At 42.5% G+C, this 27,951-nt stretch overlaps 1 protein-coding gene across 1 annotated transcript in view; it reads left to right on the top strand.

Moving 5' to 3' along the window:
- The window catches only part of OXCT1 (3-oxoacid CoA-transferase 1), a 128,924-nt gene that overhangs the window by 25,939 nt on the left and 75,034 nt on the right, over positions 1 to 27,951 (top strand). Inside the window, exon 7 of the mRNA XM_053914550.2 lies at positions 2,061 to 2,121. Coding sequence (XP_053770525.1) covers positions 2,061 to 2,121 — 61 coding nt within the window. The remainder of the gene's footprint in view (positions 1 to 2,060; positions 2,122 to 27,951) is intronic.

The raw sequence follows: 27,951 nt of genomic DNA, 5'->3' as shown, positions 1-27,951 counted from the left end.
CACTGAGAATGATCAACATTATACCATGTGGGAGAGAGCCAACACACTCAAAATAGCCAAATCGATACAGTTATTGGTGAAAATGAAAACTGTGTCTTTTATTTTACAGAAAAAACTAAATGGACTGTTTGAGTAACCCAATATTTACATCTGTTGTCTTAAAATGTGTAAGTTACTTTGATATACGGGAAAGGTATTGCTAATAATTATTTAGGTCAGATCTTTTCCAGTACGATTGGAGTCCACTAGGAAATGCTTATAAAGGTTTTGTCTGCAAAACTGTTTAACCTTAATGACGCTGACCTTTCATTCTCATTAACTGGGTAGCTAAAGATATTAATCCACAGGCTTAATAGATTTTAAAACCTTTTGATCACCCTAAGCTTGCTTAATGCCAAGTATTTAATATTTTGGATTTATAAATTATATAGTTTTTTAAAAATTATACCACCTTTTAATATACGCATAAAGTTTTCAAAGTAAGACTTTCAAAATGTTTGGTGTTAAAAACTTCACCTATTAGGTTACAGAGATTTTTTTTTTTTTCTCACCGTGTCATCATTAACTACTTTTAGCTAGCGGTTTTTCACCTTTACCAAATGCATCTCTGTGCAAACACAATTCAAGTCTCAGTGGCCATTCTCATGTTGTTTTTGTTCATTTCCGAAGAAGTTAATATTAATACTAAATTGGATTTCTTGAATTCAACTCGTTTTTGGAGTGACAGCTTTGGCAGTTCCAGAGGACATTTTCCTTCATGTCTACTGTACTCGGCACTTTGGTGTAATGTTTGCCAGGTTGAGTTGCTGTTTAAAAAAAGAATAATGGAATTGTGTAGTAGCAAAGGTAAATGGATTATTTAAAGTATTTCCACCAACCCACCCTGTGCTCCATTACCTGGCTCTGGGCTCTGAAGACTGCACAAGGGCCGTTACTGTAAGCGCGGATTTTGTGCCTGTGGTTCAAATAGACATTGAGCTTTGGTGTGAAATGAGTGTGTTGATCACCAATGGTCAAGTAACCTAGGTTCTTAAGACACTGACCTCTAGGGTGACCTTCACGTTTAGTGGGACAACTGGTACCGAGGTGTGTCCAGGCCAGTTACCTGGGAGAGCCCTGCCAGCCCTGCTTCTGGTGGCTCTGCCTGGGAGCTCTTGATGCTAGACCTCAGGTGGAATCCAACAGGAACATGTAAAAGCTCACAAGGGCTCCGCTCTCAGACACACCTGTCCTTGCGCCTATCCTCAAATCTGAGTGAAATAAACACTGGCGGCCTAAACATGCTAGAAACGTATTTCCCTTTACCAAAGAAAGTTTGCCCTTAACTTACACTCTCAGAAACAAAAGTATATTTAAATTTTTATGATTAGAGGAAGTGCATTAATTTAGAAACTTGGAAATGCAAAAGCATCAGCAAAATTGGCACCTTCTTGAAATTTTTATACCTCAGGGTCCTATGTGGGCGTTATACTTTCAAAAATGTCATTAGAAATTGGTTCTCCGGAGTGATCTTTATCGGTGACTCACAAGTCACCAGCGAATGTTTCATTTCATGCCAGCAATAGGCTTCTCTTTAATAGGGAATATAATTGCTATACCTTCTCATGAAATACTTGCTACTTTTCCTTAATATTTTAATAGGAGCAAGTTTAGTGAACCATTTAACTATAGAAACAAAACGATTTAAAAGATTTAACAAATTCAGTTTTAAATACATGTATTAATATTCATCTTATTACTCTGTGTGAAATCTATACATTGAACATAAAAAATAGCTCCTCTCTTCCTCATCCCCATAAAAAACTCGATAACTGAATGAAGAATGAAGTGGGTATTATATTGTTTTTACTTATAAAATATTTATAAAATTTTAATTGAAGGTAAACTGTAATTGAAAAAATAAAAATGTTAAAAAAGAACGACTTTACTAACAAAAGATATGATATACTTTTGAAAAGACTCACAGAATCTTAACCTATAGAAATTCTTTTAGTCTCTAATTAAAGCTGAAGGAGACACTTCTGATTTTTGGTCTTATTACTCCCCGTCCCCCCGTGTAGGAAGAGCGCCCGGAATTTCAACTTGCCCATGTGCAAAGCTGCGCAAACCACAGTGGTGGAGGTAAGAGTACGTACCGGTTATCTCCCTTTTTCTGCTGTTAATTTTTAACTCGATGTTGTATATTACTAGTTCAAGAAAATGTACAGCAGTTCATTTGTTTTTTGGAGGACAAGCAATGAGAGCTTCTCTGTTTTGGATACGGAAGGGTTTGATGTAAATATACGGCCATTGAAATTTCGCTGCGATGGTAGCTTTCCGGTTGCTGAAGTCTCGCTGTGGGAAGCAAGTCATGACGGCACTTGAGTGAAACAGGTCTTCTCGGTGAAATGCCAGGAGGGACTTTTGTGTACAGATCGCCAGGAAAATAGTGATTTGTATCAGGGGAAGTGCATTCGCACTGTGTTAGATCCTGGGAATTCTTTAAGGAAGGAGAATAGTACACGTAAGTGTTTGATTGGTTCAATTCAGAGCAACTGAATCAAGGCAGTAACCAGCTCTCCTTTGGGCATCTAAGAATTTGCGGGAGACTTGAAGAATTCTAGAGCTTTCCTGGGGTTAAAGCTCTGCGGCAGAAAAAGGTGCTTGTTTTAAAGCCCTACCATTTTGGTTATACACATTTGAACCCCAAAGGAGACTTCAGAATGATTCTTTTTTTAAGGTACAAGAGAAAGTTTATTTAGAAAGTTACAGAGGAAGCAGAAGTGAACCAGCTGGGCTGCGTGGGCTCAGGAAACAAGTTGTGGAGGCCGAAGAAGGGCCCTGGGAGCTCAGGAGGGAGAAAGGAGGAGGTAACTTGAGGGGGGTGGACAGGGAGGGGAAGGCACTAGAGCGCACCCAAAATGACTTACGTCAAGGCTCAGAGGATCATCTTGGAAATAAATTCTCATGGTAGTTTGGGACAGTTTTCCCTTGGGAAGGGTTTGTGGGAACCCATCTTGGGGTCTGGAAATGAGGGTATTTGTTCCTGAATTTTCTCGCGGTGGCGGGGTTGTGCGTGACATCTTTGCCTCCACCTCGCAGGGCCGAGGTGGTGGTTTTGAAGCAGCCATGTGTTGCAGCTCTGTTCTTCCCTTAGAAATGAGGTCTGTTATCTCGAAAGTGCCAGGGGATGTGGTACTTTCGGCCCAGGCCCGGTGGTTTCTTTTGTGATGGATCGAGTATATTTTCTTCATTTAAAATGGAAAATGTTTACTCTCTCTGTGTAATCTGTTTTTCTTAAAAATTTATTTATTGAATCATCTTAATGACCTGTGCATTGCACACACCTGTAACATTACTGGAGAAAGGCCTATAACACAGCTTAAAATAATTGATAGTTTAACACTCTATTGCTTTTACGTGCTTTCGTAAAACTGCCAGAATTCAATATTTATTCTCTGAGTACCAAGGGACATTATGTATTATACTGGGTAAAGTTCTTTTTTTTTTTTTTTTCTTTTATAATCTGGTTCTTTTTAGCCAATCTCATTTCTCCTAAGAGCAGAAAATGACCCTAGTGTCTGAACTCACTGAGGATGTTCAACGAGAGGTTCTCTTTCGGTGAATCACACCCTTGAACTGAGCCTGCAGACAGGATTAAGGCTTGTCCCTCCCTGCACACACACCTGTGACCTATCCCAGCGCTCTTTCCTGCCAGGGCCAGCCTTCTCATTCGGTGCTACAGACCGCAGCCATTCCCAGCTGACTACCCCTGCCCTGTCCACCATGGTAAGCACTAGCCACAGGCGACTTTTACATTTTAAATTAATGAAAATTAAATGAAGTAAAAATTTGGTTTCTGTTCAGCAGCCACACGTGGCTGCTGCCTGCTGTGTGGATTAGCGCAGGGGCAGACAGTGTTGCTGGAGAGAGCGCCACCAGAGGAGCAGGGTGAAGTCCAGTTTGCCCTGCTAGTTGAGGAACATGAGCCACACAGCGCCCTAGACAAGAGCTTATCGTCAACCCAGCCTTCTGCGTCCTCAGAGTAGAAGAGGTCCACGCACCCACAGGTTGAATTGTAAGAACTGTGTGCTCAAAAAGAGGAGGTAATTTGGAATTGGGGAGAATGAGTGGGTTGCGTGTTTCCTGGCGTGAAAAGGCTATTTTGACTTTGAGATTTGTACTATTTTGAGTAGTGACTGTCCTGGACCTCAGCTCCTGCTCTTTGCTGTGTGCTGTGCACTCACTCCATCACCCGCCCTGGCCTCCGGGATGCTGTGCTGTCCCTTCCTCTGGCCCTGCCCTGCCCAGTGCGGTGGGGGGCCCGGTGCCACAAACGGTTGTGACGTGTAGTGTGGACGAGGAGTCTTCAGAGATCATAAATTACATACTTACTCTTCTGCGTGTTAAACATTAGCCATAGTAATAGCTACCATTAAGCAAGTATTTATGATAATAGGGTCTGGCACAAATAACTCCCTTCTTGTATTACAAAATTTTTTATTACAAAATCATAAGCACGCCATTCTATAACATAACAATATCCCACTCAAGCACACCATAGGATATTTTAGATGAAATGTTCAAATTAAAACTATCAATGATCACACCCCTACGATCACCTTACCAGCTACACTCAGGCAGGCCTTACTTCTGCCAGACCCTGTGTGTTAGTCACCGCTGCATTTCTTGTGTCCGTTGTTATTATTTTAATGCTCGCACTGGTCCTGTGAGGCGGGAACCATTGTTCTCATCTTACAGACGAGGACTTTAAAACGCAGGAAGGTTAAGTTACATGCCTGATGTCACACAGCTAGACAGAGCTCGGCTAGCACCACAGAAAGACTGGTCCCAGGGTGTCTGCTTTCTCCCGTTATTTTATGAAGTGCTCTCGAATCATCATAAACAGATGACATTTCAAACTTCTGAAAGATACTGAGCATCCGGAGGTAGCCCATTCAATGCTCACGATCAGACTCAAGCAGATAGGGAGTTCTTTGAGCATTGCCAGTTACTCCAGTTGTGGTCTTTTCCCTCCAGTACCTTCGACCCTGGAGACGGCCTTGGAGACAGCCTTCAGAAAAGCACCGCCCTGGGGCCCCTAGCCCTGTGGGTTCATTCAGTCTTTCTCTGGTCTCTGTTCATTCTGTCGTGTAGCCTCTTTGGACTTTGCGGTTTTTCTCAGCTTTCCCTAAACATGGTGACTGACGGTCAGTTCTGGGGCTGCAGCACCTGAAGCGTCTCACAGACTATTTCAGAGCTCCGAGTTTGCCTCCTTTTTCTGATAGATGAGGACACAGAGCCCTTTCGGTACGGACTCTGAGTTAGACAGAGCTTGTCCCCTGAAGCCACTGGCCGCTGCCCCAGGGAGTCTCCCCAGCCTTTGTCCCTGGTTACAGCCTGTCACTTGAGGGTTAAGGAGGTTGGAAATATCTAAGATATTAATAATGATGCCCTTAGCCATCTTAAAATTTTTTGGACTTAGAAGTACGGTGTCAAAGGAACATATCTCTTGCTTTTTTATGTACAGAGGGAAACCACTAATTTTATCTTGAGTTAAAGAAAATACCAGATCTGCCCAGGACATTCATTAATTACTTCTAATTTCTGTAAAAGGGGACATTACTCCTTTTCGGAAAAGTTTTCCTTTTCAGATGTGTTTGAAACAAACCCACGAGTTGTGTGGAAGCAAAGAGGTGATCCATTATGTCTGTTTTCCCCTTCCGCAAAACCGGTGTGAGCACGGAGTGTGTGTCTGTAAACACCTGCAGCCATCCGCTGAGTCGAGACACAGTCGTGACCAGAGTGAGCGCTGGCTGTGTCGTTCTTCCCGCCTCAAGGAACCCGGTGGCCACTCGGGAAAACGGCGCACACGTGGCTGCATGTTCCCGAACTCACGCCAACAAGATGTTTCTCTTTTTAGAGCAGACAGTTAAATCTGGACCTCCCTCTGTGTGAGTGGGTGACGTCTTCCCTGATAAACTTCACAGGTTCAAGTGCAGAAGCGGCGGGGCGGGGCTGTCGGCAAGCGTTGTTCCCGGAGCAGCCGGACTGGCCAGTCTTCGCAGGGGAATTCATTTGGCTCCTGGAGGGTCTTGTTAACGAGCCCTCCACTTCCTGCGAGTCCGGTCGTTTCCTGGGTGCATATTCCCCTGTGCTGGTTTTCCAGGAGAGGTGATCTGTTTCTATATATATTTTTAAAGCAACTTACAATAGAAAACCTCCAGGGAGGGATGAGGGTGCTTTACTCGGAGACTGTTGACACTTTGTCTCTTGAAGCAACCTGCCATGCCTTCAGTGTCAGAAAAGGCCGTGTGACCCAGCCACCTGCGGCTGCTGAGGCTGCCTGCCACCAAAACAACCCAGCGGATGCCTCAGGCTTGTGCCTTGGCTGCTGTTAGAAGACAGCAAGGTTTACCCTAGGCCTTTTCAGCTCGTTAGCTAATTTCAGCTTTCATTTAAAGTATATTCATTATCACAACTTCAGTAAAGTTATTTTATTTACACTATGGTATATTTATATCCTTGCTTGTGAAGGAATTCTCTTATATATAATATACATATATGAGGTATTTGATGTACCTGTAGTCTTTGTGAGTTAGGAAACATCATAATAAATTGAATACTGTGAACCTACCTAACGTAAGAATTAGAGGATTGTTCATACGCATTTTCATCTGCCTGCCTCCCCTGCAGAGGTAACCACTATCTCTGTGCCCCTCAATCCCTTGCTTTAAAAAAAAATTCTAAGTCACAAGGTACAGACATATGGAAAATTATTTCCCACATTGATATCTTAAGATATTTTTTGTTACGAGAGCCAAGCGTTGGGAACTGTGACTTCTGTGTTCTGTGCCAATGTCTGCCTCATGCCATCTCTCCTTAGATGAGTAGCTCGGGGACAGGATCAGGGGACATCTGCCATCCTGCTAAGCAGAGACGTGTTGTTCCTGACTGGTGGGTGATGAAAGGTGAAGGCGGCAGTGTGAATGATATTAGAAATGTTTCTTTTTAGTGTTCGTTTTGAAAGATGGTGAGCACGCACAGCAGTAAACAGAAGTGCAGCAAGCCTTTCTGAGCTTATCACCCGGCTGCAGTGTCCGGCCGGTCTGTGGTCACTCCGGCCCGTTTCCGCCCTTGCCCTGCCTCACACTTTCTCCTCCTCTATTATTTTTTAACAAGCACCAGGTGTTATAACTCTATTTTGAGGAAAGACCAGAAGTTCTAGTAGGCCTGGCACTATTCTCGGTTCTGGAGACTCGGCAGCAAACAAAGCAACAAGATCCCTGCCCTCATGGAGGTTATATTCCGACGGTCAAGGCAGGCATTGGATACAGTGAATGAGTGAAACACATAGTATATCAGGGGTTGATGGTCAAGGCAGCCATTGGATACAGTGAATGAGTGAAACACGTAGTATATCAGGGGTTGCTAAGTGTTAAGGAGGAAAAACAGAGCAGGAGAGGGGACATGCCATGTCAGGAGAAGAAACTGAAATTTTGGATCAGGCGGTCGGCAACCGGCCTCCCGGAGATGAATTGAGTAAAGACCCCTCCCTCTCCCTCCCTGCTCCGCAGCACCTGTTCTATAGCGTCTGACAGTGGCGGTCCATGCAGTGGGAGGACCAGGTGGCGGGTGTGAAGACCCCGAGGCAGGAGCATTCCTGGGTTTGAGCAATGGGACCAACATCCCCTGCTTTCTGTAGTGCACAGTGGTGGGCTGCAGATTCTTCCACGAGGGTAATTTTGTTGAGAGTAATGGTAATATCGTCTCCCGAGGCTATGTGAATATAATTTGTATTCTTAGTTCATCTTGCAGTAGTTCCCAAGCGAGGATTAGACCTAGACCTGACATGAAAACTCGGGGTGCGTGAAGACGTGACTTGGAGATTGGAGCCGCCTGGGCTTTGCGGCTGTCTGGCCCTGTTTGGAGAACGCTGCGTTGATAACTCCTCCTGGATTATTTTAGCAGAACTGATCAAAGGGGCTGTTATTTTCTCTTTACAATAGAAGGTGGGAACACACTGGATTTTAACCACATGATTCAATCACTTCAGTGGGTCCTGTGAACATCTAATTTCCACCAAGCAGGCCAATTAATGTTCCAGTGTTTTAGAGATTGTAGTTAGCTTCCTTCCTGTATTAGAGAAAAGGAAAATGCTGAAAGGTAAACGCAAGTCCTTTCCTCCCAAACTTCTTTCATTCCTAATCTTTAGATTGCTAATGCCTTATGATGTTCCAGTTTCAAAAGCAGTGAAACTCGTCATTTTTCCAAGAGACCTTAAAGGAAAAAAATTATAAATGGGAAAAAAATTAAAGCTTCTACCCAGTTAAATACTAACCATGTTGAGACACTTCATTACATTCAGTTTCAAGCACACGCATCCGCACATAAGCAACCACTGCTCATGCCTGTGTGGTGTTTGTTCACACGCAGAATTCTCTGATGGATGCGTGGAGACAGGATGTTGATGAGAACTTGGCCAGAATGTCACATTGGACACTCACGGGGTAGAGCACGATGTGTCGAATGCCCTTCACTGCACTTCAGTATTTACCTGGCGAAGCTCCCTGTTTCAGTTAGCTGGAAGGGTGCTGCCAACCAGCAGGAAGCCATTGACCCGCTCTCTTCACCTCATCCACGTGGGCTTGTTGAGTCGAGTGCTCAACAGTTTTCTTGTTGCTCACAGGGTGAGAGAGCTGTTGGATGCAATACAAAAAGGAGGCACAGCTCTTCCCACCAACCTCCCCTGTGCGCGGCTTCATCCTAAGGCATAATGCAGTCCCCTTCCCAGTATTACACTTCGGGGTGGGTGTGCTGAGCGACGGGTATCATTTATATTGACTCATTTTTAGATCTGTTAAATTATGCAGTATCTTTAATTTATATTTCTTTTATTGTTTTCTATATAAGATTTTATTCATGCTTTTGAATTTCATTTTTTTAATTAATTACTAAATCACTCTGGAAGAGCTACCCATACCTTCTCATGCTACAGATTTAGCCAGATAAAGGATGCTTTGACAGACAAGATGATGATAACCTTGTACAACTAAACTAAATGAAGTGATTGACTCTGCTTGTTTCAAAGTACTGAGGTATTTAAAGACAATTTATTTCCTTGAATTTCCACCAAATACAACATTGATTTAAAAATAGTTATTGAATGGTAATGAAGGCACATTGTAGTTGAGTATTTTGGCAAAATACCCGTATCAGTCATAATATTACTATCGTGTTGATATTTGCTGTTTTTACCAAAGAAGCAGTAAACATAAAAACACAGACTTGGCGAATGTCCAGTGTTAACTTTTCTTCATTTTTGTATACTCTTGTAGATTACTGAATACAAGTCTAATGAGCATTTACATCCAGAATAATAGCAGAATAGAAGTATGATTTATTGATGATAAAAATATATTAAGCCAACTACGAATCCTGACATTTTCTTTCTTGTTGCCTGGTAACAATGCAGCAGCTGCTTGAGAGAGTGACATTACCTCAGGTACCACGGACTGCAGCGCACTGTGGAGCAGAAACACCCGTCACAGCCAGTCATTTGCATGCCATTTCCCTCCCCGAGTCTGGGTGCTATTTTCTATTGTTAGGGCAGAGGTCCTAAAAGAAAGTCATCTTAATAATATCCATCCCCCTTTTTGATGGCTTATGAGTTTGATTCTTAGTATTTTTGGCTTTTTGTCATTGTATCTCTTTATGAATGTTGAGGCTTCACAAATTTGTGTTATATTAACCTGCTTTGTATTAATCTAAATTTCATTATAAATATGGCATTATTTAAGTGATTCTTTATTATTTCATAGTGAACATCTTTTATCCTTGACCACCCAGGATTGGGGGGAGAAAAAATATCTGGGTAGAATTTTTTGCTTCCTGAAAAATAGGGCGGGTTCTCCAGCCTTCTCTGCTGTAGGCATTCCTAGTTTTAGTACCTGTTTCAGGAAAAGGAAGCCTGTTGAACCAATGTGCTTTTTATTAAGTTAATTACTTCATGGATTTTTTGCCCTCACCTGAGGACGTGCTTATTGATTTGAGAGAGAGAGAAAAACACTGATGTGAGAGAGATGTGGATCAAGTGACCAGGGAAGCTGACCTTGTAGTGTACGGGACGACCCTCCAAGCAAGTGAGCCCCCCGGCCAGGGCCAGTGTGATTCATTTTAAATGAAAGGCTGATTTCATATTGTGTGTAACTGTCTGTGTTCTGCGTAAACCATTAGTTCACAGTTATTATTATTTACAAAAATGTTGCTAAGCTACAGCCCATGGCCGCCTCCTGTACTGCTTAAGAGCTATGACTGTTTCTATACGTTAAAGGGTTGTTGAAAAAAAAATATATATGACAAAGACGGCTTGTAGCCCAGAGAGCATAAAATGTTACCTGACCCTTTACAGAAAAATTTGCAGATCCTTGATTTACAGCTGAATTTCCACTTCTGTAGTGTGAATATGTTAAATGTCAACTCAGTGTTATTTCTTAAAGAACCAATAAACTTAAGTAGAACTAAAATAAAATAATTCCTTGGAAGAGAACCGATGAACATGAAATAGAGTAACACGAATTTGTGTAACAGTAGTGAGATGACTATACAGTTCGGTAGGCCTCTTTCAGGGGGCAACCTTGAAGAAAGGAGGGTTATATACAGCAAGTTGTTTCTGCGTGCACAGTTGGTATACTTTCTTTAAAGTCTCTGCACCTTTGTCAGTAAATCCGACTTCAATGTCATTGCCTGTCGATGGACTCACTTCATCAGAAGCACATTGCTTTTTCTTGCCCATTGGACTGATCTGTCATTGTATTAGGTTGAGTTGCATGGAGTTGCTTCCTCTTATATAATATGTATTTTCTTATATGCATACCTATGATAAAGTTTAATTTATTAGGTAGGCGTAGTAAGAGATTAACAACAATAAGTAATATAATTAAATACAACAATTATAACAATACGCTGTAGTAAAGTAATCTGAATGTGGTATTATTAAGTAAAACGGGTGCTTGGACCAAAGCCTTGCGATACTGTGGCAATTGATATGATACTGTGGCAGTTGATCAGTCCAGCTACTAAGTGACCTACAGGCGAGGACTGTCTATGGTGTGGGGACACTCCCGTCCTGGGCAGGACAGGGCCCGGTGGTGTGAGATTTCATCACGTTACTTACATGGGCACATAGTTTAAAACTGAGGAGTTGTTTATTTCTGGAATTTTCCATGTAATAGTTGCAGACCACAGTCCAATGCGGGTAACTGAAATCGCTGGGAGGGAGACTACTGACCTCCCTCTGCCATCGTGTTTTACATGGAGCATCGGTCGATTGCTGACCTTTTTTTATTTTTCCCGAAGTTTCTCCTCCCATGAAACCTGCTTCTGCTGAATATCCATCTTGACCTCTTTTTAATGAAAGTCACTTTTGTTGTTCATTTGGGAGCAAGAGAAAAGAGATGAATAAAGGGGCCTCAGCTGTTGGCTGCTGATTGCTGTTTAGCTGTGGGCACACCGTGGTTATTTTGGGACTAAAAGGTCCAAAAATAGATCTTTTTCCATATTTCCTTAAGACGAAGCACGTGGTTCCATGTAAATATGATTAGTCTGCAGGTGTCTGGACTCCTTCCTCGTGACAGATTTGCCTTATTAAATTTTCAGACTCATGAAAAAGTGTGTTTTGCTTGTTTTTAGATGTAATAGTTTGAAAGATTTGGTTAATTTGGGGAAAATCAGTGAAAGATTAGAAACCAAGAATGACTTAACTGGTAGAAAGTCACAGGTTTTTACTCTGTGGTTCATTCCATGAAGAAAACAAGACCATTCATGTCCAAGGTCCCCTCTCCAACTTGGCTTCTGAAATGTAACACTAATGCACAGTGTTTCTGTAACTGAATGACTAAGTGCACATTTAAGTACTTTGAAGAGAATTTTAAATCCAAATCCCATCGGTGGGAAATTGAACAGAAACGTGAAGAAATTTAGCTCCTTTTCTGTGGTTTCTGTGAAAAGGACATGGGTCATTCATTTAAAGAAGCTATTTTAGTTTCCTTAACAATTGGGGAAGGGGATTCAAGTTTTGCCTTGTATTGTGAAAAAGTTCTTTTCAGTTTAGAGTTTCATTTTAAATTTTGGAAAAGCTGTGCTGACACAGACAAAACTCAGGGAAGAAAAACTCATCGTTACCAAACTCAGATGAATACAGGTTGACTACAGAGAGCTGCTGGATTGCCCTGGCCAGGGTGGCTCAGTTCGTTGGAGCATCATCCCACACACCAAAAGGTTGTAGGTTCCATCTTGGTCAGGGCACAGGCCTGGATTGCAGGTTCGATCTCTGGTTGTGGTGCATGTGGGAGGCAACCAATTGATGTTTCTCTTGTAAATCGATGTTTTTCTCTCTCTGTCTCTCTCTCTCCCCGTCCCTTCCTCTCTCTCTAAGAAAAAAAAAAATAAGCTACAGGGTTAAGTCTTCCGAGTTTGAAAGTTTTCATATAATTTAAATGTCTCTCAGTTTGAGGGATTTACAAAGATTCATTTTGAGAATTGTGTAAAAAGAACTATTTTAGCTGCTGTTTTATTTATAGATTTTTTTCTTGATGCTTTTGGCAATATGTTTGTACCTAAAAGTTTTCACTTATTTTTCTTCTTTGTTGGTTCCTATTTTTAATGTACAAAGCATTTTATATGTGGATTGATGAGGACTGGGGATAGAAAAACTTTTCATGAAATTAACCCCTGGGAAATAGGGGCAGTAAAATGCTGCAGGAATGATGTGTACACTACAGGACCCCCACCCAGTGCAGGAGATGCTGCAATGGAAACATTGGCAATAGGGGGTAAAAGAGTTACCAGTAGCCAGTGATAATGGAAACAGCAACAGCGCTAACTATTATTTATACTGTGCACTAGCGTCCAAAGTATTTTAAGTCTCCGATTATAATAGCGCAGTGAGGTGGGCTTTAATTTAGTATCTTTACAGAGGGAGGGAACGAGGACAGCTTCGCGTTGATGAAGGGGGAGAGTGAAGATCTAAATGCGTTTCTTTCTGCCCGTTTTTAGCAACAAGTGAATGACGGTGGGCACCTTTTGCTTCCCACTTTTCAGTATTAACATTTTTAGCATAATTTACTGTCACTTTACTGGCAGGGTCATAGACGTTTAGCGAATTGAATTTTTCAGTCAACTAAGTGTAGCTCTCGGCAACGTTAATTCCTCCATGAACGCAAAGTTAAAAATCATTCAGGAATGTTAACCTCTTAAAACTTATACAATCATCTCCTAAAAGCTACAGAATGAGAGCCTTCCTGCGAGGAACCAAGGGCCTTGAGGCAAAAAATGAAATTGCATGTCTCTTGTCTTGATTTCTTTAATTTCTGTTCATGTATATGATAGTTTTTTATAAAATTAGGACTATAATGTATATATTTTTTCATTACATAGAACATTAAGGATGTTTTGTAGGTCACTAAATATTCTCCCCAAAGGGATATTTCGGTAGTTACACTCAAATTTATATTAACAGCTCTCTATTGTTGGACTGTTATGTTGTTTTTCATCTTTTGCTGTTATTAATAATGCTTCAGTGAGAATCCTTATTTCTGTGCACGTCTGTTTTCTTTGACAGAATTTCTAGAAGTGGATTTTGGGGTGTGTACAGCAACATTTTACAAACTTTCAATAAATATTGCTAAATTGTTCTTTAAGAAGATAATTTCAATTATAACCCTGTTGTAATATCATTTGGAACCATTCTCAACAAGATGGGTATTATACTTAAATTTTTTTTGATAGTTTGCTAGGTGAAAATGTACATTTTAAAAAATGTTTTATTGATTTTAGAGAGAGAGGGAAGGTAGCAGGGAGGGGGGAAAGAGAGAGAGAGAGAGAGGAAGAAACATCGATTGGTTGCCTCCCATACATGCCCTGTGGGGGATTGAACCTGCAACCTAGGTGTATGCTCTGACCGGGAATCCAACCCACAACTTTTTGGTGCACCTGACGATGTTCCAGCCAACTGAGCCACACCAGCCAGGGCCTGTCCTATGGTTTTAGTTTGCATATCTCCTGTGACCAGGGAAGTTCAATATTTATTGACTGTTTATGTTTCTTTTGTGGTTTTATATGTTGCTGTAAATATTACTATCATTATTTTAAGTATTACTGTAGTTATTACTAGTATTTGACTCCCAGGTGTTCTTGACTCTCCCACTTAGCTGAGGAGCTGGGTGAGAGGGAAGAGGAGGACTGTGGGCATGTACACTCCGGAGCCAGGTTCTCTGGGTTCGAACCCAGCTTCCTGGCGGGCTGGGTGGGGCGGTTTCTCCTCCCTGGGCATGAACTTGTTTGGCTGCGGCTAGCTGACTGGGAAGGGAAGAGCACCGTGAGCCCGCAGCAGTAACCCAGCCGCAGCAGTGACAGTGGATCGAGCAGTGACAGTGGATCGGGCCGTGGGAGAGCAGGCCACGGTGCCTGGCAGCTCCGCCTGCAGCGCCCGTTCCTAAAATAAGGTGAGAGTCGAGTGCTGGCTGGTTCGCTGCTGCTGTGAGACAGCTCTCTCAAACTTACGGTCACGATTTTCCAGAAAACTGTCTCACCGCACAGGGGGACACAGATCCTGTTGAAAAGGAGGAGAGGAAAGGGTCAGAGGGCCTTTCTAACAGGACCCAGTGGTTTTGGATTCTCACCCAACGGAATTCTCTCCCGAAAGGCTAGTGAATAATAAGGCACAGTGTGACTGACGTAACAAAATTGTCTTGTTGCAAATAAAGGAAAAAGATTCCATTTGCTAATTTAGCTTTCTCCTTTAGTTTAACTGCCAACTTTTAACCTACTTATTGATTTATCCCATGTCGGCATTAAGAATTCAGCTTGTGGTTTTAAAGTCACTTCTGTTAAAATAATAGTGGCTTTCCTCACTCCTTTCAGAGACCTTGTCAAAAAGTGATATTTTTTCCACCTCAAATATAGACCTAGTCTACAAATACTGAAGTGGTAATTAGGGCTTATGTAAGATTGTTTTATTTTAAAAACTGGCTGCTATTTTTTTTTTTCAGGAGGTACTCTCTAAATCTTTCTGGTTCAAGAATAGCACTGAAACAAACAAGGCGTTTTCAAGTCACGGGTTCCACACACGATTTAAGGAAGGAATGTGTGAGAGGAAGAATGGCAGACGTTACTCGCCGACCCCTTTCGTGTTACTGGTTGTATTTCTTACACACACATTTCCGCAGTTTGATCCCACAGCATGTGGCGGCCTCTTAAAATTAGAACATATTCAGGTTTTTCAGGAGCTTTTTACTAGGCCCCTCAAAAATCCAGGTGTCCAACCAAAAATTAATAAAAGTGAGAGGCTTCAATCTCCAAGGTGTTCAAAATTTTCTTTCTGGAGAGAAGCTGTGGTAGTCAAAGGAAACTGCTGTAGCAGCATTGGTTAGGTGACCTCGCCCGGGAGTGTTTTGAAGAGTGAAGGAAATGCATTTCTTTTCGCTCCAGGGTCGCTGTTGCTATTTCTGAGAGCTATTCCAAAATTAGGCTCCTCGTTCCATAAGATAAAAATTTCGAACTTCTTCTGCCCCTCCCGTGGGCACCATGTCCTCACGCCCCCGTGGATCACATCCTTCCCTGACTCCGGGCCGGTGCCCCTGTCCTTCCCGCCGCCCAAATGCCCTCCCCCCACTTCTTTCCTTGGCTCATTCTCTGCTTCTCGGTGCTGCTGTCCTGCCATAGCGTTTACTACCACATTGTGCAAGGGGGCATCAAAAATCCCTGAATTTATTTGTAAAATCTTGTGGGTTTACTGTTGCCTGTTCCACTGTCAGTCACCTTCGGAGTGCTCTCCAGCTGAGGCAGTGCACCTACCGAGACGTTTTTCCACTGCTCAACACAGTGTTTGAACTTGCCGATTTGGATGCCTTTCAGTGCTTCTGCCGTTTTTTGTCTCACGTCTTCCACATTCACAAAACGTTTCCCTTTGAGGACTTTTTTATCTAGGGAAATAAAAAAGAGTCGCTTGGGGTGAGATCTGATGAATAGGGAGGGTAGGGCCCGAAAATTGTGCCATTTTTGGTCAAAATCCCTTGAACACTCAGCATGGTGTGGGCAGGTGCCTCATAAATCACCCATCATGAGATGGGCAAAGCATTGAAAGAGTCTTCCAGAAAGACTCCCTGAGGCCGAGTGCAGCCTCTCACAACAATGCCAGCTGGTACACTGATACAGATGGGTTCCTAGAACATGCACCTAGCTAGAGAAGCCTGTACTGTAAGGGGCCCACACTCCAGAAGATAATTCTGGGTTTTTTGGGGGTCCTTTCTCGTATTGTGGTTAGCTGTTTACCTGTCTCCTCCATTCGACTGAGCACCTTGTGGGACCTTGTTCTACTCCATTTTGTATTCCCAGACCCTGGCACCATCCCTGGGATGCTCAGTGATCGGTGCCGGAGTCACTGAGCCAGCAGTTTGAAACTATGAGCATCACTTTTCAGGCTTAGAAATGTTCTGCCCATTCTAGTTGATTGACATCATTAGCCTGCCGGGGTCTGTGAAAGCAAGAACGCCTTGTGCTCAGTGGTTGTTCCTGAAGGCTTTCTCTTTGAGGCCTTTGTGGGGCCCCACATTGAGAGACTCCACGATCTGCCACCAGCTGTTCTGTAATTCCCTTCCTTATTGCTGTGTCCTCTGTCGTCTCCAGGATCATTTATCTCCAGGTGTGCCTTTGAGTGCCGGCTGAAATGGATCGTGTGTCTCATTTAGGAGGCTTTTATTACTCAGCTAAAGCAGAACAAGTCATGTGGTAGTTCACTAGATAATGTAGAGGATTATAAATCGATGGGAAGTAAACTGGCCCAGTAAATGCAGTAGCCTGGCTGGTCAGGAGGGTGTTGGCATAGCAGAAACACAAGTCCAGAGGGCAGTGAAGGTATACTAAGTGGCATGGAATTAAAGCCACATTTCATTTACCAAAGTACACCCAGGAAGAGGGAATTGATCCAGCATTCAACAACCCGGAATAATTAGGAAATATGTTAATGTGTGTACTTTTGAGGTCTTGTTATAAAACATCCAGGCACTAATACAGATTTATAACATGCAAGTATTACCGAACCCAAGTCCGCGTGCCTGATGCTGTGAAGGTGAAGACTCAAAACGGCAGAGTTTGGAGTCAGGAAGGTTTATTGATTGAGAAGGCGCCAGCCGAGAAGATGAGACACCTAATGGTGCTTCCGATCCACCTCTTTCGCTGGGCCAGGCCAAGGGTTTAAAGGGGCTGGGGGACAGGTGTGTGGAAGTGCTGGGGGGGGGCAGGTTTTAGTTGGGGGACCTTGGAGCTGGGCCACTTATAGTAAAAAGATGTCAACACCAGATCTTCCTGGACAATTGACCCTTGGCTTCTGAAGGGTTCTGGTGTTTAAGTTCTGGTTCTGTCCCAGTTCTTTGCATCCATTGGAGGGGGAGGCAAGTCTTTGGTTCCGGGTCCAACTGTGGGTCGAAGTTCTCTACTCTGCACATGCTTTGGCTGAGTGACCAGCAGTTTTGGTCTGTTGTCTCTGAAAAGCTACACAGTATCTCGTTAAACAGGACAGGACTATTGTGAGCTGTTACACGAGGGCCGTAAGAATATTAGGCATCATTTAAAGTTGAACTCGCACACTTTAGAGGTGAAAGGATCCTAAGTGATTCACATGAGTATAGGAGAAATGAGTGAAATACACAGCATAGGGAGAAAAATTGCTCTCTTACAAAGGATTGGCATCAGCAAATCCATCCCTCTTTTCTATCAACCATAGCCACTCTTCTTTAATGGACAAATTGTCTCTAAATGATCAGGGTGCTGCTTTTAATTGCCATTCTTAAATTTTTGAATATGGTGTTAAGTTCGGGGGATGAGGTATGTAAGGTAAGAAGACAGATTCAGGAACTCCATCAACTTGACTCACTGTAGGTTTCGGTCATTGCTGCAGATGGTGGCCTCCGAGCTGGGACTGGCCCTGCCGTCTCAGCGATGACTACAGGGTCAAACCCAGTGTGTTGGAAAAAACGAGAACCAAGTGACCCCAGCCTAACTGATTGAGTGTCTGCTCTTGGTACGAAGGGAAGGGCCGTTTTATCTCAAGGCTAAAATCACAGCTGAGAATGTGATGTTCGCATTGAATTTCTTTAGACTTAAAGGGCTAGTTTGGGACATTGAAGCTCAGAGAGAGGGAAGCAGATATTTTGTTTTGAAGTTTAGTTTTGCATTTTTTTTGCCTACCATTCTCATTAAATCAGGGAAAACCAACGTGGCATTTAAAGTTTTTAATGAAATAAATAGGATTAGGATTCTGCTTTGCTCTCTACTTCAGAGAAATGAAAGTGTGTGGACAGCATTTAAAAGATGAAATGAAAAAAAAAGTTCTTATTCTGTTGCACATGCTGCATGACTTTAAATTTAGGAATTATTAAGTCATTCATGAGCTGAATTTGAGTCAGTTTCTGTTAGATTAAGCAACAGTATCTGTGTTCTGGAGATGTTAGAGTTTAACCCAATTCTTTGCAGTTTATGTGCTAAATACCATGCTTTTGTCTAATAAAAAGCTCCAAACATGGTTAACAGCTCCAGACTGAAGGAAGTAGGTCTAAAAGAGTGGTAACCTTTTAAGATTTTACTTGACATCGCCGGTAGGCAGTTTTTTATGGTTGCAAAACCCAACGCAAATTTCTTTTTCTCCCTGTTTCTTCATAACTCTTCATTGAAAAATGTCCCTAGTTTAATTCTATTAATTATATCATGTCTTGCTGCTTTCCTGGGGGCATGTGATAATGGTGTCATTTTTTTCCTATTATGGATAAGACTGGTGCTTTGAATGAACATGTTGGAAGTATTTTAATTCACTGCAGTAGATGTATTCGTTTTAATTACTTCTCTGAATTTGCTACAGTTCTAATAAAGTTTCCTTTTAGAAAAAGACATGCCACATATAATTGTATATTTATAATACTGCCTGAATGTTATTAAATCACATACTTAGTGAAGATTGGCATCTTTGGTCAAAGAAAAAGTGTTTAGCAAAATACCAGCACGTACTGAGCTGTGTGGATGTGGTATTAGAGTCAGTGGAGATGAAAATAATACTTAAAATAAGCTGCTTTTAAATTTGTTAAGAAAACAGTCCTCCTACATGATGAAAACTATTGGGAGAGTCCATGAAGTAAGGAATGTTTCTACTTTTGGGAGGATCAGTGTGTCCTACTTATTTTGCAACGAGCCATAGTTTTAATAAATTGACTTATTTTAGGTAGAACTTTTCTTCTAAAGAGTTCAAACTGCTGCTTCCATCTATCTTCGTATTCCACGTTTTTAAATGAGAGTTCTAGGGAGGAAGGACTCTTTCATCAATATTGTGTAAGAAGGGACTTAGATTGAGGCTTATTGGCATCCACTCTGAGGCTGGACAGCGAGTGGAGAAAGCAAGGTTCTTTGGGTGTTTTGGGGGTATCCCTGTCATATTATAGTCGTTGAGCTGGTGGTTAGCTAAACCCTTTTATTTCCTTTTCAAAAAAATTATCAGAACAGCTATTAGACCGGAGATTCAGGCCAGGTATTATACACAACAGGAACCTCGATCCCTAGTGAATTTCACTCAGGTAGTATTGGTGTATTTTATTTTCCTAGCCAGCAGAAGCCATTTTCGGTCTTCATCGTAGCTGCTATTCTTTCTGGCCTGTCTGGCCAAATCATTCTCCAGTTTGCCAGACGTACTGTTTAATCTTTTGTTCCACAGAGGATGTAAAGTAGCTTACAAGATACAACAAATATATCAGATAACACTAATTAAAAGTAGGGCAATAAAAATGTTACGGCAGAAACTCCCAGAAACTTGGTTCTTCTCACCAACGCAGTAAAGAATTACAGGCCAGCGAGCCTACTCGTGTGCAAGCAAAGTTTATTAATGCTGAGTTCTCATAGGAAAGCGAAGCAAGGGTGGCCAGAGGCTGGGTGGCCAGCACCTGGATGGCCAGGGGCCAGGTAGCCAAAAGGGGTGGCCAGGGCCTCCCCACCCCACCCCCTGCCCCTGTCAAAGGCCAGCTGGCCAGGGGTCCCGTGTGTGGCAAGGGAGCCACGAGGCTAAGAGAGGAGAGCGAGTCCTTTGTTCTGAGGACTTACATAGTTGGTGAGGTTGGGGTGAAGAAGATACATTGATTGGTGGGTACAGGTGATGCAACTTCCCCCCCGGAGACCTGACTACCCAAATGTAGGTTTATGGGTGGGGGTCTATTAGCCTGAATCCTTATCTTGCTCTAGAGTCTATTTGTTCATTTTGCACGTGTGATGGGAGGCAGGCAGTTAACCAGAGTTGTTTACGGGTGTTTTCTTTGGGCAATGTGGACCCCCTCCCCTTCTCCCTTCCAGGCCTTGGGATGAATACACAGACAGTCTCAAGGTTTTCCTTTTCCCAGCTAGTGAAGATGATACACAAAGACTTTTAAGGTTTCCCCGTTCCTATACTATCGTGGTTTCACTTGTTGTTCTGAGTGCCTGGCAGCCTTATCAGACCAGGCTCAGGATTACTGGGTCAAAGGGTGAGACGTCTTCCTTTACTCTTAGCTCCTACGTGAAGTTCTTTGTTAGACTGCAGTGGTGAGGACCCTCCCTGTTTTTCCCCTCTGGCCACTCTTTCCACCGTAAGAAAAAGAAAGACAAGCAATGGTACAGCTGTAAAATAGAGCTAGGGTTGGACTAAAAAAATATGCTATAAAGACAAACAGAGTGAGCCACAAGAGGCCAAATAAAAATTAAAGTACGCAGGTATGAATTTGATAGTGCATACAGTTTAAAGGAAATCAGTGATTAGGTAAAGTGCGAGTGTTCTTGCTGTTAAAAAACAACACTGAACTTCACCTTGGTGACCCTGTTTTAACTGTGAGAAAGAACTCACTTGGTGGCAAGAAAGAGAAGCTGACTGTAACTGCCATAGAGACACTGGTTTGCTCCAGGGGCATGCTGTTCTTGGAGCTTAAAGGGGTGGTTGGAATCCCTGAATACTGTTTTTCTCACCCGAATTCTTTGTAAGCACCTGGAGGTCACAGCCCGAGGTTGTCTTCTCTGACAGAAACGGGACTGCGTCTGTTCGGGTGGCCTGTTGCACCTGGACCCTGGCTCCCTGACCCTAACCTCTCAAAAGGCATTCCCTGGCCTCATCTAAGGCCTTGAGGATGACGTTGAACAGGATGGGGCTGAAGACTTCCAACCATTCGAACGGGGCTTCTCTTCTCACTGGGGCCTAACTGAGGCGGGTGGGTGGGAGGTGGGGAGGGGTGTTTTTACACCAATCTCCTGAAATCTCATGGAGGGTTTTAGAGGTAAAGAATTTTGCGTGTGTGTGTGAGAATAGTGTTTGTAGTTTTCATCATATTGTTTTTTAAATTATTATTTTTTAGTCACAGTGGGCATTTGATGTTTGTATTGGTTTCAGGCGTACAGCCTAGGGCTTAGACAGTATATACTTTACAAAGTGGTCTGCCCAATATTTCCAGCACCCACCTGGCACCACGCATAGTTGCTACAATATTACTGAGTCTATTCCCCCTGCTGGACTCTACCTCCCTATGACTGTTTTGTAACTACCAATCTGTACTTCTCAATCCCTTCACCTTTTTCACCCAGTGCCCCAACCCCTTCCCTTCTGACATTACGCTAAGTGAAATAAGCCAGTCAAAAGACAGACACCATATGGTTTCACCTGTATGTGGAATCCAAAGAACAAAATAAACAGACAAAATTGAAACAGACTTACAGACATGGAGAACATCAGATTCTGAAAGAAGAGTTCCCCCAAAGTTAAAAACCGCAGCCTTGGAGACCTGAAGGTTTTGTCAAACCGTCGTGTACTTTTTGTGGCTCTTTGAGTAGTTACTTTCCCGGCTGGACCTCAGGGCAGGCTCCTTGGCTGTTCTCTCATTGCTCAGTCTAGTGGGTGCTTTGTTCGTCTTCGTGAAGTGAAGGAATCCGAGTTGCATCTTCCCACTATGTCTGCAAGACTCTTGTGTGAGGGACTTGGTCAGGTGGGCTTTTTCCCGGCCTGCCCATGTGTCAGCCTGGTCTGCAGATTAGTCAACTTCCCTGGGCATGGCTGGGCCTGGGGGAGCTGGTACCGGTGTCTGACGAGATTCTTCTCTCTGTTGATGACCATACAGCTGATCTGCTTAATAACCATTTTAGAATGCTGTTGGGAGTGGAGCCCCATTTGGAAAAGGAGTCTGTTGACCTTCCTCCGCCTGCTGCCATCTCTTCCATTTCTCATTTGATTGTAATGTTGTGACTGAATCTTCAGGCTCTTTAAGGATCCTGGGATATCAATTCTGTGGGTCTGCAGGCCAGAATCAGTTCAAAGAATCGGGGCTTCTGTTCTTGGAATTCAGATCCTCCTTACTCGTGTGAGTTCTGCCCTTTCCTTCTCCCTGCTGGGAGGTCAGGAGCAAAGTGGAGTTGAAGCGCTGTGCTTTTTCTCTGCCTTCCTTTGTCAGCAGTGGTGATTCTCATCTCCACCTGCAAAAACAGCAAAATCACTCCCCAAACCACTTTTCCCATCATCTGTAGCATTTTGGAACCAGCATATCTCATTCCAGTTTTGTGCCTTTGACACACGTCTTAAGGTTTCTTGTGATGCCCAGGTGTCCTCAGTCAGGGGTGTCTGTTTGGTACGAGCCCTTTCAAAATATGAGGAAACACATGTGACTGTGTAATACTTGACCCATGTGTTTATATATCCTTGTCTTCGTCACCGAGACGATCTGCTTTCCTGTTGTCAGAATGGGGGTTTGGAGAGCCCGACAAGCCCATTTGTCACTTGAACCTGCTTATTTTTTTCTGTCAATTCTTTGAAATCCTGTGTTTCTTCAAAGACCATGATCCATTTCTTCAGGCTTCAGTGCCTGGTCTGTTACAAATTTCCATTTCTCCTTGTCACTTTCTCTCAGAGTTTCCATCATTTCCACTTTACCAAGCAGTTTACCCATTGTTCGGAAGTCCAGAATCATGGTGTCTCTCACCGTTTAGTTCTGAAAGATAGAACTTGTCAGAAGGCAATATATAGAACGGATCAGGCGACTATGATGAACAGATGTTCAAATAATTGGTGTCTCTCATGATAGCACTATCTTATTTCTGAGTCGATTTTGTTGTTTCTATAAAAATATGTCACCTACATCTTTAGTTTAGTGAGCGCTCTGATTATATGGCCATTAGCGTATGATATTCTTCCTTCTTTAAAATCACTTTAAATATACCGGCGCACAGTCTAGCGCCAAGTCTGTGGTTTCCACACGTGGGCACGTTTTCTTGACCCAGCACGACCTTGGGTCAGCGCCTGTTCACTGCACCAGTTGGGGTGTCCGCTCACACCCGATCCGGTCAGCCGGGCTTCCGTAGTGATCGTGCCGTCATCATGCCACCGTTTTTAAGGCTGCGGAGTCTTAATAGCCTTTCCCTGTTCAGTCCTCTTGCCTTCCTGCAGAGACACCCAAGACCGCCTGCATTTGTTCCAGGCCTTTTCGCTTTGCGCCATCCTCTCCTGCAGTTTTGTCCTAGTCATCGCATCCCTCAGCACGAAGCTTGAGAAGACAGGCACCTTCTCGCTCCTTTGGATTCATGAAAAAAAAAAAAACCCTTTTTTCTCCCTTGGATTTTGGGGAAGGATGCCCTGTGTGCTGACCTCCCCGCTCTCCACGTGTTTTCTTCATGTTACCTGTTCTCTGGGTGGAGTTAACATGCAGAGCACCTCTGCCTCCGCCTCGGGACTTTTTCTGTTGCTGCTCATTGTCTTTCTCGTCCGTTTTTCTAGAATTCAGCTCTGGCTAATTTGGTCACTTAATGTTTCTTATGATTCCGGACATTATTGCTGGTTGTTTGTTGTTTTATTTCTTAGCAAACGATGCGTGTTCATTCTAAACCTTTCTGAAAGTTCAAATAACTCGGGGAAAACAATCGCAGTGTGATGCCTCCCTCCCTCCCCCCACAGCCCTCGCTTCGCACCACGCGGGGAAGTCGTCAAGTGCACAGCTTTTTTCCTACCCACCTTCAGGGTCGGGCCCTCGTCTGTGGCTCCAACGGATTGAGGTTGTCACTGAAAATAAAATAAATAAGCAAGTCACTGCTTGGCAGCTCTTGTGTTCCCTCACCGGAGACATAAATAATGTTTGCCAGGTGAAAACAAGAGCATTGTCACCCAAGGATGAGTTCTTACCCTTTTCCGAGCTTTATAATAAAAAGTTTCAGAATTGTAAAGTAGGAGGAGTGCAAAGCAGAGACAGCAACCTTTGAAAACAAAGTTCAGACTGATAATAATTAACATTTCCTAGCCTCTATTTTTCTGCTAATGACTGAAGACAAGTACTAATTAGAGAAGCCTCAAGTGTCTGGATTTTTCGATGTGCCAGATGGTGCTACGGCAGATCTACGCACAGTGCTGGTTCCTCGCTACCTGTCCTCCAGTTGGATCTTGGCTGAGTTCACCTGCGCATGCCGCTGCTGCTTTGCACTGACGCTTTTTCCTTGTTCTTTGTTCTCTCTCTAACCACTTGTGATTTTAGGAGATGCATCTCTGCCATTGTTCATGAGTGCTCTTACATCCTTTATTTTTACTTTTTTGAAAACAAGTTCATTTTATTCATTTTTTTCTTTTCAAATTTCTTTGACTCGGAGGTTGTTGCCTGGTCTCACCAGACTCCCAGCCCTGCCCCCCCCCCCCATTGGTTCTTTCTTACTGCTCCTTCTCGTGACCACACAAAGCCAGCACAGAAGGCTCAGTCTCTTCAGGAGCTAGCATTGAAATGGTTCTGCCTCTTCAGTTTTGTTTTTTAAAACTCTTTTCACAGATTGTTTGAAAATGTGTTTTCTCCTTTTGGTTTATACTTCAGATTTTTTCTTTTATTTCATTTATGATTATGCTATTAAAACAGTTGTCCCAATTTTTCCCTTTTAGTCCTCCTTTACCCAGCATTCCCCACTCCCTCAGACAATTCCCCCACCATTGTTCATGTCCATGGGTCATGCATATAGGTTCTTTGGCTACTCTGTTTCCTATACTGTACTTTACATCGCTGTGACTATTCTGTAACTGCACATTTGTATCCTTTCTTAATCCAGTACTTCTTCATGCATTCCTTTACACACCCATTCCATCGGGCAACCATCAAAATGCTCTCCATATCCATGATTCTGTCTCTGTTCTTCTTGTTTGCTTAGTTTATTTTTTAGATCAATTGTTGATAGATATGTATTCATTGCCATTTTATCGTTCATAGTTTTGATCTTCTTTTCCTTAAATAAGTCCCTTTAACATTTCATATAATAATGGTCTGATGGTGATGAACTCCTTTAGTTTTATCTTATCTGGGAAGCTCTTTACCTGCCCTTTGATTCTAAATGATAGCTTTGCTGAGTAAAGCAGTCTTGGCTGTAGGTCTCTGCTTTTCATGACTTTGAGTATTTCTTGCCAATCCCTTCTTGCCTGCAAAGTTTCTTTTGAGAAATCAGTTGACAGTCTTACAGGAATTCCCCTGTAGGTAACTAACTTCTTTTCTTTTGCTGCTTTTAAGATTCTCTCTTTATCTTTAAACCTTTTGCATTTTAATTTTGATGTGTATTGGAGTGGGCCTCTTTGCATCCATCTTGTTTGGGACTCTCTATACTTCCTGGACTTACGTGTCTATTTCCTTCACCAAATTCAGGAAGTTTTCTTTCATTACTTTTTTTCAAATAGATTTCCCATTTCTTGCTCCTTCTTTTCTCCTCCTGGCACCCCTATGATGTGAATGTTTGAATGCTTGAAGTTGTCCCAGAGGCTCCTTATGCTGTCCTGGTTTTTTTGAATTGTTTTTCTTCTTGTTCTGATTGGTTGATTTTTGCTTCCTTATGTTCCAAATCATTGATTTGATTCTTGGTTTCATCCACTCTACTGTTGTTCCCCTGTAAGTTGTTCTTTATTTCAGTTAGTGGGTCCTAGTGTAAAGGCAGGGAGACCAGTGATGGAGCTGCTGTAATCATTCAAGCAAGAGATAGAAGGGCCTGAACTTTTGGAACAGCCTGGGGCATGGAGAAAAATTCACATTATTACCATTAAAAATGTAGGCAAAAGGGCTTTCTTAATTTATTTCCATAATGTTGTAAGTGCTTTTAGTGTTTAGAAACCGCCATTTTTCTTAGCAGTACCTGTCTAACTAATGAAGGGATTTATCGGATTCCCCACTTACATATTTTCCAGTTTTGGAAACTACTTACTTAGTGTCTATTGGATCATTAAAAAAATAAAACATTGTAGGTTTCCTTGATTCTAAAAGTAGAGGGAAGCCCAAATAACTTGTAGTATTACCTGGAGACAATGTTTATTAGTAGTTCTGCGTAGTTTTGGTAGCTATAAGTAATTTACATAGAGGATCAAAGAGTCTATACGTAACAAAACAAAATCTTGCGTTTTTAGGAAACATTAAATTATGAGGGATCATTAAATATTGTGAGAACATAATAATGCTTCGTTGTGTGGATACATATTTTCTGTTTATCCCGTCATTAACCATTTAGGTTGCGTCTAACTCCTTAATATAAGTAGAGAGGTAAATAGTTTCATGAACAGTAAGTCTTCCTATTTATCCTCAGGATAATAGATTTAATGCATACATGAATTTTTAAAGTCACAAACATCTTTGAAGGGTTGAATTGCGTAAGTGTAAAGATGGGAATGAGCCCTAATGGCTGGAAGTCCCATTGGTTGAACAGATGGCGGGACGCTCTCAGCCGCTCTGCATGTCCTGCCTCTTCCTCCTCTCACCTGGTCACTGCCTTGGGGAGGAGACGCCAGAGCAGGGAAGGGTGCAGAGTATGGTGATGGGAAGTCCCCTTGCCTCCCCTTGACTCATTCTCAGATGGAGGTTGGCACACAGCTCTATCCCCATTTCAGTTTTGGTGACCCCATGTTTCCCGACTCTTCCTTGTGTCCTTGTTTGATTTGGGTCAAGACCCTTCTCTTTATCAAGGAAGAGAGCTCTCATCCACCATGCCCTATTCCTTTTTGGCTGTCTGGGCAGTGCACAATAACTAAAGTGGCTCTTGTAATTCCTTGTTTTCTTTCATTGTTTGCGGGGTGTGGTGTGAGGGCTACTTCACCTCAAACACGCCCGAGAGCCCAGGGATTAGTTTAGGGGACCAGTCTGGCAGAGCTCTCCGCACACAGGAGCTGTTTGCTTCGGGAATGATACCTGTGCACTCGGTCTTCAAGATAATATCTCTTCTTGGCGCCAGAAAAGTAATTCTTTGACCAGAGCAACATTGGCCTTAGTTTTTCTTGATCCTTGTTGCTCTGAATTTTTTTATGTTGATGTAAAAAAACAAACAAACCATTTTTTCCTTTTTCTTTTTTTTTTTTTTCAATTCTAAAATAGCTGGCTTACTTAGGGCATTGCATAGTGCTATAAAATGTCCCTTTACTCTGAATTGGTTCTAATTACATTGGGTATTTCTAATTATTAGTTAATATTTGCCTTTTGAAATTTCTATATTGAAATTAATAATTGGTCTTTAAGTAAAATTACTTCAGCAGTTGCATTTTGTTCACGATTCTAGGAAGCCAACAGGAATAATTAAAAACCGTTAGAAATAGCATTTGTATCTATATTTAAAAAGCTCTTCAATGGACCAAGCAGATGTTGTTACAGATTTTTGGTTTTGGTATGATAAATTTTCCATTAATTTTGAAAATGGTCTTAAGGGATGTTCTTTCAAGTGCGCGTAGTTGAACTGCAATTAGTGAAAGTTCAAGCAGCTGTACTTGACAAATTTGTAACTGAAGCTGTTTTGGGCAAAGACTAAGTTCTGAAGCTTTATGCTCTGTATTTTATGTTTAGACACGTGTATTTGAATTTCTTCTTTTTTTATGGGTCCAGAAGGCATGATATAAATCTCTCTCTCTCTCTCTCTCACACACACACACACACACACACCCTA

The sequence above is a fragment of the Desmodus rotundus genome, chromosome 1, assembly GCF_022682495.2.
Source record: "Desmodus rotundus isolate HL8 chromosome 1, HLdesRot8A.1, whole genome shotgun sequence".
NCBI lineage: Eukaryota > Metazoa > Chordata > Mammalia > Chiroptera > Phyllostomidae > Desmodus > Desmodus rotundus.
Note: the sequence above shows the minus strand (reverse complement) of the source record. Positions and strands in the feature narration are given on the sequence as shown.